General features: G+C 35.4%; 1 protein-coding gene across 1 annotated transcript in view; it reads right to left on the bottom strand.

The window, feature by feature from the left end:
• SREK1IP1 (SREK1 interacting protein 1) overlaps positions 1–17,677 on the bottom strand; it is a 35,528-nt gene that overhangs the window by 16,406 nt on the left and 1,445 nt on the right. The window contains exons 2-3 of the mRNA XM_081053639.1: positions 11,405–11,452; positions 437–580 (exon numbers count right to left, since the gene is read on the bottom strand). Coding sequence (XP_080909765.1) covers positions 437–580; positions 11,405–11,452 — 192 coding nt within the window. The remainder of the gene's footprint in view (positions 1–436; positions 581–11,404; positions 11,453–17,677) is intronic.

Genomic DNA, 17,677 nt, shown 5'->3' with positions numbered 1-17,677 from the left:
CACTGGCTAAGATCTCTGACTTGAATGAGTGTGATTTGACAATCCAATCCTCTGTGTTACCCCACAAGGAAATTGAGGTTCAGAGTAGGTAAGTGACTTACTGAAAGTCACATGCTAAAAAATGGCCAAATAAGGCTAGAAACCAAGTCTAAAATCGGACTCTTTGTACCACGTGAATCATCCTAGTGTGATGGAAAAATAACAAAACCTGGGTTATAGATTCAGAAACAGATCCGCCTCCCAGATCTATCACTTATCAGGTAGCTGTTTGATTTGGGGCAAATTACTTACACCGGTACTTACCTATGCAGTACCTTTTACATAAAATAGAAAAGATAATGATAAATACGACAGAACAACAGATAAACATGACACAATAGGGCAGACCATTTCGAAACATTTTTAAAAGATGGAGGGGAAAAACCTTACTACTTACTTTTTTCTTGTAATGCCTGCAATTTATTCAGTTCCTCATTGTCTTCATCACTCTCTTCACTGCTTGTGCTGCTGACATCCAAAACTATGTCCCTTTTGGGGTCTACTCGGAGAAAATTTCGGCATTCAAAAGTTAGGTGACCAGCTAGGTAAAACAAAAAAGTGCAAATGACAAAACAATAGATACATTACATATTTTTTTCTTTCCTTGTCTCATGGTAAGCAACGAGTTACAATTTTAAGAATATGAAGTTTAGTTTTAAAACTTTGATTCAGTGGGTGGTGGTTTTCTTTCCCTGAATGCAACACTCAGAGACTGAGAACTTTTTCCTTTCTTCATCAAGGCTTCTAATTCAATAAACATTTTTGTCAGGGTACTGAATACTGTATTTTCCCTTTCTATGTACTAAAGAAAGTATTCTCATACTGTAGTTAGGATTTTATCTTTAATTCTTTTTTAGTACCCTTTCCTTCTCTGCTTGACTACTCGTATACTCATGCAATTAGAGTTTTTGTCTAATTAAAGGTACTATATTAACATAACTGAATGTGCTCTTCTAAAGAACACCTAAAAATTAATTCTGATATCATTTACCCCCTAAAGATTCTCCTTCTAAGAAAACTATAACAGTTATCTACTTATAGCATGATACATTTAAAACAAATCAATTACAAACACCAGAAAAGTACAGGAAATAATATAACCAATACCCACGTGACTATCACCCACAAGTTAACATTTTGTCATATTCACCTACAATATTTTAAGGGAAATGCTGCCGTGTGCGTGCGCATGTGCGCGCACGCACGCACACACACAGAGTTGTAGCTCACCCATCCTTTGGAACCCTGCCCTAATCCCATTCCACTCTTTCTGTCTTCAGAAGTTGGTTTCTGTCTTTATCAAACAGCATATTGTTTAATTATTTTTTAAATGTAAACTCAATTATACTTACCTATCATTCTGCAACTTATTTCTGCCACTCAATATTATGTTTTGTGATTTATCTATGTTAACATAAGTAGATGTAATTATCTCATTTTATCTGACACATAATGTTCCATTGTATAAAATTATTTATTTATCCTTTCTACCGATAGAATAGTAGGTTGCTTCCAGTCTTTTGCTATTATAAACAATGCTGAAATGAGTAGCTGCACGTGTCTGTTTTAGTACACATGCTATAATTTCTCTAAGGCAGCAGATTTCAAATTTTTTTGACCATGATTGAATGATGCTTAAAAATAACAATTCAACCATGTATACACATTCACATACAAACACACACTGACACAAGAAAAGTAAACAACAGTTACATGAAGCATTACTACATTTGATATTCCAAAAGCCAGTGCTGATAGTGACCATATAATTGATTTCACAACCCACAAACGATTCACCATAGCTCTGTGCTAGGGTTTCTTTCTCGTTCTCTCTTACTTTGAGGGTAAAGTCTTTTGGAAGTTTTAGGTTTATACAAGGGCATCTCCTATTAGAACCCAATCTTGGCAGGGCCCTGTAGCCTGCTAACTCATGCAAATAGAAGTTCAAGAACCCTGAGTTCAGTAAATATCCTCAAGACTTATCTCTTATACTTTCTGCTTTCCTTTGGTTGTTGGCCTCTGAGTATTCTTTAATTCTTTATTTACTTCCCAACACACTAATATATCTGAAATATGGATTGCACATTTTACACATGTTTCTTAGTTATTTACAGGAAGGTCCCGTCCGCCATACTGCTGGAAACAAGTTTCTTCTTGTGATTTTTTTCCAGATGAATCATTTGGAAGTGTTTTTTTTTTTTTTTAGTTTCCAAACATATGGAGATTTTCAGGCTATGCTTTTGTTGATTTCTAAATTTATTAAACTGTTTTCAGAGAATGGGGTCTATATGATATCAGTTCCTTGGTATTTGCTGAGATTTCTTCTGTGACCTATCACGTAGTAAATTTAAGAAGGGATTTGGTATGTATTTTTAAAGAATACATATCATAATTGGTTGAATAGGGTTCTACGTCTAATTTGTTGTGCAAATCTTCTCCGTCATTTTTGTGTAGTAACTTCTGACTTCAATTTTTAAGTACCTCTATCTTTATAGATTTGTCCTTTTCTCTTTGTGACACAGTTTTTGCTACACATTTTGAGATTCTATTAGTAAGCAAATTCAAGATCATTATTAATCTACCTTCTTAATTGACTGTTTTTGAATCTCTTTGTCCCCAGTAATGCTCTTGCCTCAAGTCTGATACTAAATTGCACTATTATTGCTTTTTTTATTATTAGTTGAATCATATGAAGTTGCCATTTTTATGAGTAAAACAGCTGAATATTTACAGTATTCAACCTAACATCTGCTCTTTCCCCCTCATCCCTTTATTTTTGAGAATTTCTGCCTAGTTTTTTAGTTTTCTATGCAGCTTTTTAAATAATGGCATGTAGCTGGACATAAGTTTCTTAACCTAATTTGATAACAGACTAATATTTAATGTTAATTTCTTAGCTTGGAAAAATAGTTCCTGCCTCATTAGAGGCAGTGTAAATTCACTCCTCGTACACTTGGTGTAAGCTTGCGTTCCCAATTCTTGACTATTCTTGATTATTCCTTTTCTTAATTATAATTTTATAGGAACTCAAACATATAGTAAATGTCTTCACCACTTTCCCTACACAGTGAACGGCATTTTTCTAATCACTGTTTCTCAGCCTTTTTGAGCAGCCTGGCTTTATGCAAGAGCCTTCACGTCAGCCACGCTGCCAACCTGCAGGACTCTTAACGGCTTCACTCCATAGTCCATGAAAGTCTGCCCAGAAGGCCTGCGGGTCTCATTTGTTTTCAGCGATCATTCCGTGCTCTGGCTGTGAGCTCCTTTTCATTTCCAGCACTTGGGGATTTTCCTTTCATTCTTTTGAACTGGGTTATTTTTGTTGTTGTGATGCTAACGTATTTTTCTGTAGCGTCTCTATGTGTTTGGAGCAGAAAGAAGGACTTTCTACATTTAAGCTTGCCATTTTTATTAGAACTACTGATGATTCAATTTTGCCTTTACTTAAGCCAGCTTTGCACCCAAATACGTGTACCTCATATTGCAATGAATATTTAAAATAAATAATAATCACATGGTCAGCAGGCTCTGTCTCATTCACACTTTAGCTTTACATCAATGAAACTGACCCTAAACTGATAATAAGACAAGTTACTCGTAAAGTTACAAATAACGTTTCCTATTTTTTTTCTATTGGGGAATAAATGAGCAAACTAAGAAAATTATTGTATTCCAAATTATAGTTCTTGTGACTTCTTTTCTAAATAGACTCTAAGTAGATAATGAGCAGAAAATTCTTAGGTAACTAGAAGCTTAAATTTTTGACCACAGATATGTAGAGACTGATTATAAAAAAATGATGTGTTTTTTTCATTTCTGATCCTCAAATTCATACAGAAATTCAAGGGGTCCAAGAATAGCCAAAACAATCTTGAAAATTAACAGAGGTAGAAAACTCATACCGGCTGATTTCAAAACTTAACACCAAGCGACAGTAATCAAAACAGGGTGGTACTGTCACAAGGTTACACATATAGAACAATAGTACAGAATTGAGAGTCCAGAAATAAACCCATACAGGTATGGCCGATTGATTTTTGACAATAGTGTCAAGTCCATTCAGTGGGGAAAGAACAATCTCTTCAATAGACTGCTGGGGAACTAGATTTCCACAAGCAAAAGAATGAAGTTGGACACCTCAACTCACAGAATATGCTAAAATTGACTAGAAATGGGTTAAAGACCCATGACCACAACAATATAAAAGCTAAAACCATAAAATTCTTAGAAGAAAGTATGGGAATAAATATTCATGACCTTGGATTTGACAATTGATTCTTAGATATAAAATACCAACAGCACAAACAGCAAAAAAAAAATTGATAAATTGGACTTCATCAAAACTTAAAACTTTTGTACAAAGAAATTATTATGAAAGTGAAAAGACAACCTATGGAATGGGAAAAACCATTTGGAAAATCAGTGACACCTTCAGTCACTCAACCTCTTCATTTTCTCCTAGACTCTCAAACCTCTCATTTCTAATCATCTGAACACTCTTTTATAAGCCTTTTTGACTCTTTCATATTCTTTTTCTACTGTACTTCACTGTAAAACCACTAATCTGGCTCAAAGCTACCCTTTCGCTGGGCTGTGCCTACCCCTGAGCAGCCAAACTGATCATTTCATTTCTTATTTATCCTTGGTCAACTTCCTCTCCTATTTCCCTCAATGACTTTTCCAAACCTACACATGATTTAAATCATTCTTCAACCACTTCCCTGTTCCACTCAATGCCTCCTCCCCAGAGAGATAATCCTGACTCCTAACTTACAGAGAAAATTAAGACTATTAGGCAACATGCCCTTCTCCTTTCGTCCCCACACCTGAAAACATCCATACACATTTTCACCTGTATTTCCCCCAAACTGAAGAGGCATCCTTGACATACCTCTTAGAGAGATTTAGCTTAATCTTCTATCTCAACATCTACAGCATCTCCTCTAATATCCCCTTGGTCTATAGAAACATGTTATACAGTAGTCTCTCCTTGTCTGAGATGTTCCTTTCTTTGGTTTCACTTACCTGCAGTCAACCATGGTCTGAAAATATCAAATGGAAAATTCCAGAAATAAACAATTCATAAGTTGTACAAGATATGCTGATCTGAGTAGCATGATGAAATCTTGCACAGTCTCTCTCCATCAGGTCCCTGACATGAATCACCCCTTTGTCTAGCATAGCCACACTGTATATGCTATTATTCACTTAGTTGTTCACATAATATTGACTTGGTTATTAGACTGCATAGCTGTGTTCAACTAACCCTTGTTTTACTTAATAATGGCCCCAAAGTGCAAGAGTAGTGATACTAGCAATTCAGATATACCAAAGAGAAGCCATTAAGTTTTTCTTTTAAGTGAAAAGGTATGTATGTTTAGGAAAAAAGTATATATAGTATTGTGTATATAGGATTCAGTACTATCCACAATTACAGGCATCCACTAGCGATCTTGGAAACAGCCCCTGCAGATAATGGGGGGACTACTGCATCTTAAATATAAAATTCTCCATTTATCCCACATTTCCTTCTGGGAATTATTCAATATGTTCCGGCTATGATCTGAATGTTTGTGTCTCTCCCCAAATTCATATGTTGAAATTCTAACCCCCAAAGGCTATAGTATTAGTAAGTGGGGCCTTTTAGGAGGTGATTAGGTCCTGAGGATGGGACACTCATGAATGGGATGAGTGCCTTATCAAAGAGACTCCACAGAGCTCCTTGCTCTTTCCCCCACGTGAGGCTAAAACAAGTCTGTGATCTGGAAGAGGGCCCTCACCCAACTATGCCAGGGCCCTGATCTCAAACTTCCAGCCTCTGGAACTGTGAGCAATACATTTCTGTTGTTTACAAGCTACCCAGCCTGCGGTATTTTGTTATAGCATCCCACAGAGACTAAGACAGTTCTCTACGGTTCTCATATAAATTTCTTGAAAATAGACAACACAGGCTCTCTCCACTTTTTATTAGTCAATATTGAGGCCTGAATCTACGTAGTTTATTTCATGACCTACAACTCTACTTAAACGGATCTAAGGTCAGCAAAGCATCCTAGTTGGCAAATCTAATGAACATATTTCAATCCATTTCTTACAAATGAAATTTGTCTGCCACACCTGACAATTTCCTCTCAATTTTGAAAATCTTTACTCCCTTGGCTTATGTGACGCTGCCCACTCCCACTCCTCCTGGCACTGCAACTCCTTGGTTACTTTTTCCTCAGCTAATGCCTATATATTTTACTCCACCTGTTGATAATGTACTTCACCAAGAGTCTGTTATTGATTGTCACAAAATTTGTTTATATAATATCAGAAATGCCAAAAACTATTAGTATGGGGAAAAAAAGGAATGATTGTTTCTATGAAACAAAGCTATACTTTAGAAAAGATTTGATTTAGATGAATCGCTTTTAAAAAAAACAAGCAGCTTTCAAATCAGTCATTGGAAAGATGAATGTGAAAGATAGAGGGAAAAAGAAATCTCAAACAACGAGAAAAGGTACCAGTTTCTCAAAGCGGACGACATCGGCGTTTTGGGCCAGACAGTTCTTCACTGCCCAAGAGTGTCGTACACACAGCAGGATGGTCATACTCCCTGGACCCTACATATTATACTAAATGTCACAATGCTCTCTCCATCCCTGTTATGGACAGCTCAAGAAAACTTCCACAGATTTCTGGAAGGCAGTATCACCCCTAGTTGACATGTAATGATAGAAGGATTTTGCATTCAGACTTCTTTACAAGAATCTTAACAGCTCCCCCACCTATGAAGAAACAAACTATAAAAGTAAAAGCGCATTCTGGATATGATTTGTTCAAAAGACAATGTGTAACACCAATTCGCAGACCCATAGGCAAAGAAAAGGTCATGACTGTACAGCAATAGACTAGCATTTTCAGTCTATTAAAGGTATTTAAGTATGTTTTTATTTCCTGCTGCTGCGATCAAATGCTCAATTATAGTCTACTGTACTGAACTTCTTTTGAGCATATTTTCTGAGAACTATCATAATCATTTGAAACATTTATTCCATGCACAAAGGCTTGGTGTCTTTGTAGCTTTTAGTATTCAGAAGTTGCTATTTTAAAAAAGTCAAGTAAAAACTCATTATAGAAATAACCATTCTTCTTACTAGCTATAGCAATATTACTAGCTATAGAAATAAAAGGCATCCAAATTGGAAAGGAAAAAGTAAAACTGTCGTTATTTGCAGATGACACAATACTACATATAGAGAGGACCCTAAAGATTCTACCAAAAAACAAGTAGAACTGAAGCACGTTCAGGTTGAATACAAGAACTATTTTTGCCGCTAGTTTTTGAAGACCTAAGGGAATTGAGGTAATTTCTGTACCAGTGAACCAGAGGTTTAGTGCTTTTATACTCATTTACTTGTATCTAAAAAGACATGAAAGCTTAAGAAACTATGTGACCTTAAAACGAGTCAAGCAGTTTAGAACCAAAGACCGATATTAATAAATACAACTATGCTAAAAAGTTAAAGTAGTACAGTACATTGTTATGTCATAGTTTACTACAGTCTCAGTATTCTGTACATGCATTTATTACATTTTTAATACTCACATCAGCTTCTGCATGAAGATTAACTGTGACATTTGTGCCGTTCTTAGTATACGCAAGACACTTGATATTACTGTTTTATTCTTGTATATAAAAAAGGGCAATATGGAGATGTATACTCTCTTTGCTATGCTGAATTTATAAACTGTTTTAAAAAGTTCATCTTTCTGCCAAAGTGGTGAATTATGTAATTGGTAAATCATAAATCCTGTGGTGAACAGTAGTGTGATTTAAAGCTTTCACCATGATATATTTTCTTTTGAAACATTAATTTATTAATTTTATAGTGAGGAAAATAAAGGTTTTTAATTAAGAAACTATTAGAACTGATAAATGAATTCGGTAAAGTAGAAAAATGCAGAATCAATATTCAGAAATCGCTTGCATTTATCTACACCAATTATGAACTATCAGAAATAGAAATGAAAAAAAAAAAACAAGCACATGTACAATTGCATAAAAAAAAAAAAATACCTAGGAATAAATTTAACCAAGGAGGTAAAAGACCTGTACTTGGAAAATTATGACATTTAAGAAAAAAACTGAAGAAGATTCAAATAAGTGGAAGAGTATACCATGCTCATGGACAGGAAGAATTAACATCATTAACATATCCATACCACCCAAAGCAATCCATAGATGCAATGCATCCTTATCAAAATAGCAGTGGCATTTTCCAGAACTAGAACAAATAATCCTAAAATTTATATGGAAACATAAAAGATCCCAAATAGCCACGCCAATCTTAAGAAAGAACAAAGGTGGAGGTATCATGATTCCTGATATCAAACTATACTAAAAGGCCATAGTAATCAAAATAGCAAGGTATTGGCAAAAAAGACACACATAGATCAATGGAACAAAATAGCCCAGAAATAAATCCACATTTATATGATCATTTAATCTATGACAAAGGAAGCAACAATATACAGTGGGATAAAAACAGTCCTCAATAAATGGTGTTGGGAAAACTGGGCAGATACATGCAAAAAAATGGAACGTCTTACTCCATATACAAGGATAAATTCAAAATAGATTAAAGACTTAAAAGTAAGACCTGAAACCATAAAACTCCTAAAATAAAACATAGGCAGTAACTCTCTGACATTGTTTTTAGCAATATTTTTTCTAATATATCTCCTTGGGCAAGGGAAAAAAATAAACAAATGGTACTCATTAAATTACAAAGCTTTTGCACAGCAAAGGAAACCATTAACAAGATGGAAAGACTGAATGGGAGAAGATTTTTGCAAACAGTGCCTCCGATAAGGAGCTAATATCCAAAATGTACAAGGAACTCATGAAACTCAACAACAACAAAACAAACAACCCAATTGAAAAATGGGCAGAGGACCTGAAGAGACATTTCTCCAAAGAGGACATACAAATGGCACATAGACATATGAAAAAAATGCTCAAAATCACTAATCATCAGAGAAATGCAAATAAAAACCACAATAAGATATCACCTCACCCCAATCAGAATGGCTACCATCAACAAGACAAATAGTAACAAGTGTTGGAGAAGCTGTGGAGAAAAAGGAACCCTCATACACTGCTGGTGGGAATGCAGACTAGTGCAGACGTTATGGAAGGCAGTGTGGAGGTTCCTCAAAAAATTACGAATAGAATCACCATATGACCCAGCAATCCCTCTCCTGGGTATCTACCCAAAAAATCTGAAAACATTTATACATAAAGACACGTGTGCTCCAATGTTCATTGCAGCTTTGTTTACGGTGGCCAAGACATGGAAACAACCAAAATGTCCTTCGATAGATGAATGGATAAAGACGTTGTGGTATATATACACAATGGAAAAGAAGTTGTGGTATATATACACAATGGAATACTATTCGGTGGTAAGAAAAGATGATATAGGAACATTTGTGACAACATGGATGGATCTTGAGAGTATAATGCTAAGCAAAATATGTCAGACAGGAAAAGCAGAGATCCATATGATTTCACTGACATGTGGTATATAAACCAAAAACACCAAAAGAACAAGACAAACAAATGAGAAACAAAACTCACAGATGCAGACAATAGTTCAGTGGTTACCAGAGGGTAAAGCGGGTGGGGGGTGGGAGATAAGGGTAAGGGGGATCAAATATATGGTGATGAAAGGAGAACTGACTCTGGGTATTGAACACACAATGGGATTTATAGATGATGTAATACAGAATTGTACACCTGAAATCTATGTAATTTTACTAATAATTGTCACCCTAATAAATTTAAAAAAATATTTCAGAGTTTTGTTGACCTTTTTCCTTACCTCTACAAATAACAGATAATTTTAAAAATGTAGTTTCTTCATAAAAATGTGTAAATAGAGAAGTTCTTTACCTCTAACGCTATAAGATATAAATTTAACCCAAAAGGAAATACTGTTAAATTTTTCCAAAGACAAATTAGAAATTGTTTAATAACTTAATCACTAAAATCAAAGATCTGAATAATAAAGCCAAAGAAACTAAACTTGGAGAGACTGTCAAAACTATTTCCTTATTTGGCTTCTCTAAATTAATTCTAATTACTACAGATGCTTCTATTATTGTCTAAAATAAAATAGTAATGAGGAGACTAGATCAACAAATATTCTATTTCCAAAAAATTATTTTGAGTGCTTTCCTACAAGTCTTTAAGTTAAAAGACGTCCAAGTAGATAATTGATACTATTAGATTGGGGAATTCATTTGGGATTTTGAAGTAAATGCAGTATTTATACATACAGTAAGTCTTAAGTCTTGAATAAAGAAATGAAGTGTGGAAATTAGCAAGAATTAAAATAAAATAAAGCAGAAATAAATATAAACAACTTTAAACAACTGAAAAGTTTTCCTTGCTTGCATGCAAATACATTCTTCAGGAGTTTTTCTTTGCATGACGAATATGTGTATTTATGCACTCACTTTGCTAATTGATGAAGCTTCCCTTGAGCCAGATTTCAGAGTTTGCTGGGAAGCATGTGACTTGCTTCTCCCACCATGCTTTTATTCTGAGCCCTTCTAAGGAGATCTACAGCCAGAGTGCTTTTTTGTCACATGTTCTTGCATGGAAATTTTTTTTTTAAATCACCTTTATTTTGTTAAAAAGTAACTCTTCTTTGCATTAAGAGCAATATATTAACAATAATCCAGGCTCATTTGCATGGTCTCCCACCAACTTAGGAAACTACTTGTTACAGCTGTTATCAAAACCTTAGGAATGGTTACACTTAACTAGAGATGTATTTGTTTATAATACATAATTACAAATTTAAAATATATAAGTGCACAAGCTAAAGTTTACTTTTTTATTCCATTAAACATAATGGAGATTAATGAGTGCTTAAATCAAGTTTTTGTCAGTGAGCAGAAATTCTGGAACCAATTTCACCCTTATAAAGAGTAAACTCAACAAACAGGAAAATACTTCATACAAAGTTTTCATTGCTTTTCCCTCTTCTAGTATCTAGAAGGATAACGAATAAGCATATATGGACTTTGGGGGGAACACACTTTCTCCAGGCTCCTAAGTGTATTACTCCACTTGTACTTTACGACATCTTTGCTAGTTGTCAACTATATGCCATCGGTCACTGAGTTCACAGCAGGAAAGAAAAGTGAGTATTTAGTGCTGACAGAGGAATTTCTGAATCATCTACAAAGCTGAGCTAAACAACAGGACTAAAGGACTATACTCAGGGCTCAGAAATCAGGATGCTACATCATGTTACCCAAAGAGAAAATGGTTCACTGTACAAAACGTTATTTTTATAAATGTACTTACGGTAGCCACATTTCTTACAGCCTGCTCGGACACTATCCTTGTTGCAGCCTACAATACAATTGGATAACATTTTAGGAGACATATAAACAAATAAAAACGTAAAAATTTCATCACATGAAAAAGCTAAGGAAACCATTTGTAGAATTTATTTCTTAAAAAGAATCATCTTGACCCAGCTTAGTAGCACTACTCAATTATTATGATCATTAGAAATTATTCGCAAATCCATTTACTCAAATTATTTCTTTTGACAAACACTTTAAGAACATTATTTTTTTCTAATTCAAGAAATGCAATATTATAGTCAAGAGCTTAAACATTCCAGGAATTCTACAACACTGCAGAAGAAATTTCAGGGTTCTTCAGTCTGTCTCTCAAATGTAAAATAATTTATTAGGTATATATGTGAACATTCAGGTTAACATCTTTTTTTCTGCTTTCCCTTAGAAGAAGAAAAAACATGACTCTCTTAAAGAAACTGGTGAAATTCCAGAAAAATAATTGGTAGGTATTGTAAAAAAAAAAAAAAACCCCAAAAAAATCCCCAATTTAACATTTGAATTTTGGCAAGAGAAAACAAACTAGTCAGTCACATATTCAGTCTGATCAATTCTTAGAAATTAAATTTACAGTATCACTGCATAATTACTGGTACATGCAGGTAATACTGAAGATTTAAATAGCAGATGAAGTAAATTGAAACTGATTTTATTATGACAAAATAAACATAACATAAAACTTACCATCTTAACCATTTTTAAGTGTACAATTCAGTGGCGTTAAGTACATTTACAATGTTGTACAACCATCATCACTATCCACGAGTATTTCCAAAACTTCATCTTCTTCCCAGACAGTAACTGTGCCCATTAAACAATAACTGCCCTCTAGCCCCTGGTAATCCCTATTCTACTTTCTGTCTCTATGAAATTACCTACTCTAGGTATCTCAGCTACCTAGAAATCATACAATATTTGCCCTTTTGTGTCTGATTTTACTTAGCATAATACATAATATTTTCAATATTGTAGCAAATACCAGAATGCCATTCCTTCTTATGGCTGAATAATATTCCACTGTGTGTGTATGTATACATACTCAGCTATATATATATATATGTGTGTGTGTGTGTGTGTGTGTGTGTAAAAGTGTGTGTAAAACTTATTTTAACCTCTGATAAAGGCTGCAATCAACCAGTCAGAGGGCGTAGTATCAATCTATTTCCTTAATGAAAGATATCTAACTCCTAAACCCTTCAAATGGAGATATAATCCCAATTTAATAATAAAATGCATATAGTACATATATAAAAGCGTTAATTTTAAAAGGAAGATCATTTCAAACTATTTCTTTAATGTTATGAAGTCAAAACGTTAGTCATTCCCCTCAATCCCAATTTTGCTTTAAAATGTACATCGAGTTGTTCTAGTAGAAACAGTTCTGCTATGCTTGTTTTAAAAACATAAATTTGTTTCAGTGCAACTGATATAAGAGAACAATTTGAGCATAATGTGACTTTTGTCCAAGAAAAACACTAGGTAAAAGCAGAAAACTTCATCCACTTGCTGTGAGGCTCAGGAATACACCACACACACACACAGACACACCTCAAACCATTTCTAGCACTGAGATCACCATATGTTGTCAACACCGCCTATCCACATCTGGTGTGACAACTTTCCACCTAATTTCAACTATCACCTTCCTACCATTACTTCAGAACAACTCACAAGCCTCAATTCTTCTGAACTCCACTCCACAGCAAACCAGGTCTCTTAAAAGACATAGTGCCCTATTTATTGTAGTATTTATGTATCTTTTAACCAATTAACATGTGTAAAATTTATTAATGTTTTTATCAGGTCCCTATTTTTTTTTTAATGTATCACTGATGAAGTTTTTGAGTGTTGTGCCCAATCTCATTTTTTCTCATAAATATCATGGGCTTTATTGCATAAAGTAGGAACACATATGCTGCACTGTAGCAGAACTATGGAATAAAATTGGATTGATAATAAAATCTGAGGAGGCTCTTTCAATATGAAATAATTGCATGTTGAAAAAAAAGCTCAGAGAATCCAGGTCAACGTTACGTCTGTTTCCATAGAAACTGTAGACGCTGAAAAATACTAAAACCGTGCTAACGGCACCATTAATTCCTACAATGAACTAAAAATGTTGTAATGGAAAGATCCAAAATGATCTCATCTCAGCATGTACTAGGAATTAACTCATTTATGACTAAAGACACTGATAAAACTCATCATTCAACTCTCTCATATTTTTAGAATGAACAAAACATGAAACTTTTTCAGAGCACGTCATCTTTAACATAGTTATAACTTTTACAAGTAGGGGAACTAAACAAGAATGCTAAATAAAGTAACTCCATATCAGCTATTTCCTCAGCAGCCTTTGGTTAAATTAAGATTTCAAGCTTCATTTGTCTATAAGTTTCAACACTGCATGACCAACTAAACACTTCTACCTGAGACTTTGAAGCTGATGCAACCGGCACAATAAATCTGAGACAAGTGACACAGTGAATTGGGGAGAGTTCATTCTGCTGTCAGGATCCATCTTCTAGTGACAGTGATGGCACCGGTGGCAGCAGTCCTTATCAGGTCTGGGCCTGTGCAGGATCTCGGCTACAGGTGCCCTTAGTCTTACCTATTTTCTGAGTCTTATTATCCAGACTTTGCTTAAACTCTGTGAGCTCCTTGATAGCTTTCCTCGTCTGCTTAAATTAACTTAGTCAGTTTTTGTTGTTTGGAATAAGAACTGCCAACACAACTGTGCATACTTGAAATGCACATCAAACTGAATAGCAAGGCTCTATTGCGAGGCCCTTCCTCCAACACTGTTCATTGTTCCGCTCCTCTCTAAAGTTTGCTAGGGCTGTTCAGAGTAATAGAGCCCGCCTCCCTGAAAATGTTCCTTTATAATTATGACCGAGAATCCAAAAGACATTGAATAAAAACATAAATTTGACTACCTAAAAAACTTTAAATGATGAAGACCACCAAAAGCAAACTCAAGACATATGAAAACTTGGAAAATGTATTTGCAACTCACAGTACCAACAAAGGGGAATTATCCCTACTACATAAAACCCAACAAATCAGGAATGAAAGTAACTCAATCAGAGTTGCTTAGTTTAAACGGCTGACCTGAAGGAGCTAACATTTAAATAAATGTATAAAATGCTTCCATCCACTTGCTTCAGAAAGTGCAAATAACCTGTGATGAAGAAAAGCTATAGGAATTACCAGTTTCAGAACATTTATTATCTAATGAAACAGAATAAAGAGTGAGTCTAGTCTAGTCTGTTTACTTGACTATTAGATTCTGCTCAGCAGCAATTTTAGTGATCAACCCTCTAAATATTATTTACCGATTATGTGCATAGTTATAACTCTCATATCTGAAATGATGTGAGAGAAGCCATAAAGATGAATAAAGTTCCTACATTAAAGGAAACCACCATATACTACGTTACCTGGGATAATGTACCCATGGCTGTAATACCTGCTGTAATAAGTACCAGTATAAAAAGACACATAGCTCTATTAATATGCAGGAAGAACTGGCAGGCAAGACTTTCAGCTAAGAGATCAGGAAAGCTTCCCGCAGGCAGATATGGCCAGAAGTGGAGGGACAGTGATGACAAAAGTGTGTAGGTAGAAAGGAACAGGAGAGCTTCTGGGAATAGTTGGCCACGTCAGCAGAATGCAGGATGAATGAGAGGATCGGTGGGAGGAAACGGCAGCAAGAGTGATTTGGCCATGCTTAGGAGTGTGCACTTCATTCTTGCAGAGATGGACAGCTTTGGTGTTACAGTTCAGAAATGAAAGCAGGCTTAATCATCAACTCCGTCTTCATAGAGACAAAGAAACTGAGCCTCAGAAAGGTTAAGTCGCAGATATGAGTCAAGAACTACGTTCCTGCCTCCCATGAATGACAGACAGGAGCAGATAAATGATTTAGGAAAATGATTTCAGCAGCAATGTGCAACATAGACTAGAGAGAAAGAAATTATGTGTAGTAAGGTTTAAGAGTGAGAAGAAATTGGATGTAGTATAATTCAGAATTCTCCTATTACTAAGATGCTTAACAATTTGACTCCTTTGATACGCTAGATGTAATGTTAATTTGGCTACAGAAAACCCCATCTTGGCTACATAGATTTCCCTGAAGGAAAGAAGAAGAAAAAAAAAGAGAGTTTTTGTGCCAAACACATCAGTAACATACGCTGCCACTGTGCCAGGTCAACTCTTCCTGGGGAAAGGAGAATCATCAAAATGAATGTCAGAACTAATTTCAACTGTGAATGGGAAAAGGAGCTTTTAAAAGAAAATAAATTCTGAAACCCATGTTTAAATGTAATTTCTTTAATAACAACTAAGAGTCTCTGATTTCCCTTACTAAGAGGGAACACACTTCATTGTTCCTACATAATGGTGGAAGCTTGTACACAATGCAGTGGGAAAGACAGCTGAAATAGACGAGGCTGATTTTCATCTGTGCAAAGCAGCTTCCTTACTTTATAGTCAGACCTAATCGTCGCTAGCACAAACACCCAAGAAATGACATGCTGAATCCATATGAGCATTATACCTAAAAATAAAAAAGCATACCATAATAGTTGTCCTTGATGATTATCTCAAAAGGTTTCTGATGGAGTCCTATTTTCCTTTAGTACACTACCTGGATCAATCAAGAAATTATCGTAACACTTTCTGTATCCGTGTTTTCTAATGGCACTTGCATTATGCCTTTACAGTGCTCTCATGATTATTATCTCAATTTTTGCTGGGTTGCAACAGCTTATCTCTGTCTTAGCATCCTAGCTTAATGGCGCAATTTAAGATTATTACATTTTGAAGCATTCTGAATTGAAAAAGGGTTATAGTGTCTATAATACTGGCCTCAGTTTAAGAGAATTTCAATAAGGACATTAAAAAAAATCACTTCTGTCCTCTTTCTTACGCAGCACATTTTCATTACTAGACAAGTTTTATGAGGGCACGGACTGTGACATTTTGTCCTCCAGAATGCCTGTAACATGTAAGTGTTCAAAATGCTTGCTTCAGTAATGAAATCAACAATGACAGCAGGTCAACTGTGCATGCAGCTGTGTGATACAAAGCTCACCAGGGCTGCCTTGGCCTATCAGGATGCCTAGGCAATCTACTGTGCAGACCGGCCTTTCTCTTATGGCCCCTCACATGTTTATACTCTCTAGGCTTCGGCCACAGACCTTCCCTTCATGCTCAACACATTCCACCTGAGCAAAGGCATCCATTCCCATGGCCTTAACTCCTATGACATGTGTGGATGTGATCAAACTGTTGTCTTTGACTCTGGCTTCTTTCCTAAGCTATAAATTTTCTCTCTACTGTCTATTAGATATTTCCATTCCTATGTCTGACTACACCTCACCACAAGCCCCAAAATGAAGTCGTCATCATCCCCCTAAATCTGCTCCTTCTCAGTTATTGCCTATGTTAATTAGTAAATAGTCCCCACCCAATTGCTTAACAGTGAAACCCAGGTATACCTCATTTCCTCTCTTACCCACCTATGTTGAATCAATCACTGATTCCTAGTAATTCTACCACCAAAAATATATCTTCCATCTGCTTCTCTCCTTTCCTACTGAGACCATACCTGAAGCATTATCATAACATGCCAGAATTACTTCTAACTGGTGACTGTGCTTCCAAACTAGCTCCCCTCCATTTTACTGTGCAGCCAGAATGATCTTTCCAAAATGCGAATCTGTTTAAAAACCATTAAATGGCTTCCTATGGTCTCTAGGAAATGTCCAAACTCTTTGTCATGGCTTTCAAGGTCCTTTAAGAGCTGGAAACTACCTTGTAAATTATACTATAACATGGCAAAATGGATAAGCACATGGGGTCTAGAGGAGCCAGACTGACCTGTCACTTGCTAGCTGTCTCATAACAGACAAGTTACTTGATTTCTCTGTCCCTTAGTATCCTCATCTGTAAAATGGAAATATTAATACCTATCTCACAGTGTGGTTGTGAATGTTAAATAAGATACAATGAGTGACACAGTGTCTGACAAATCTGACACATAGTAAATGCTTAATAAATATCAGCTATTGTTACTATCTCTAGTGAATTTCTCACTTCTCCCATTTATATTTAGTTCCACTCATAGCAAACATCTTTTATCTCCTCTTCTCACACATTTCCTTTTCCATTTACATACCAGTCCCTCTGGCTGTAACTTCCCCTTCTACTA

Source organism: Rhinolophus hipposideros (genome assembly GCF_964194185.1).
Source record: "Rhinolophus hipposideros genome assembly, chromosome: 7".
NCBI classification, from domain to species: Eukaryota; Metazoa; Chordata; class Mammalia; order Chiroptera; family Rhinolophidae; genus Rhinolophus; species Rhinolophus hipposideros.
Note: the sequence above shows the minus strand (reverse complement) of the source record. Positions and strands in the feature narration are given on the sequence as shown.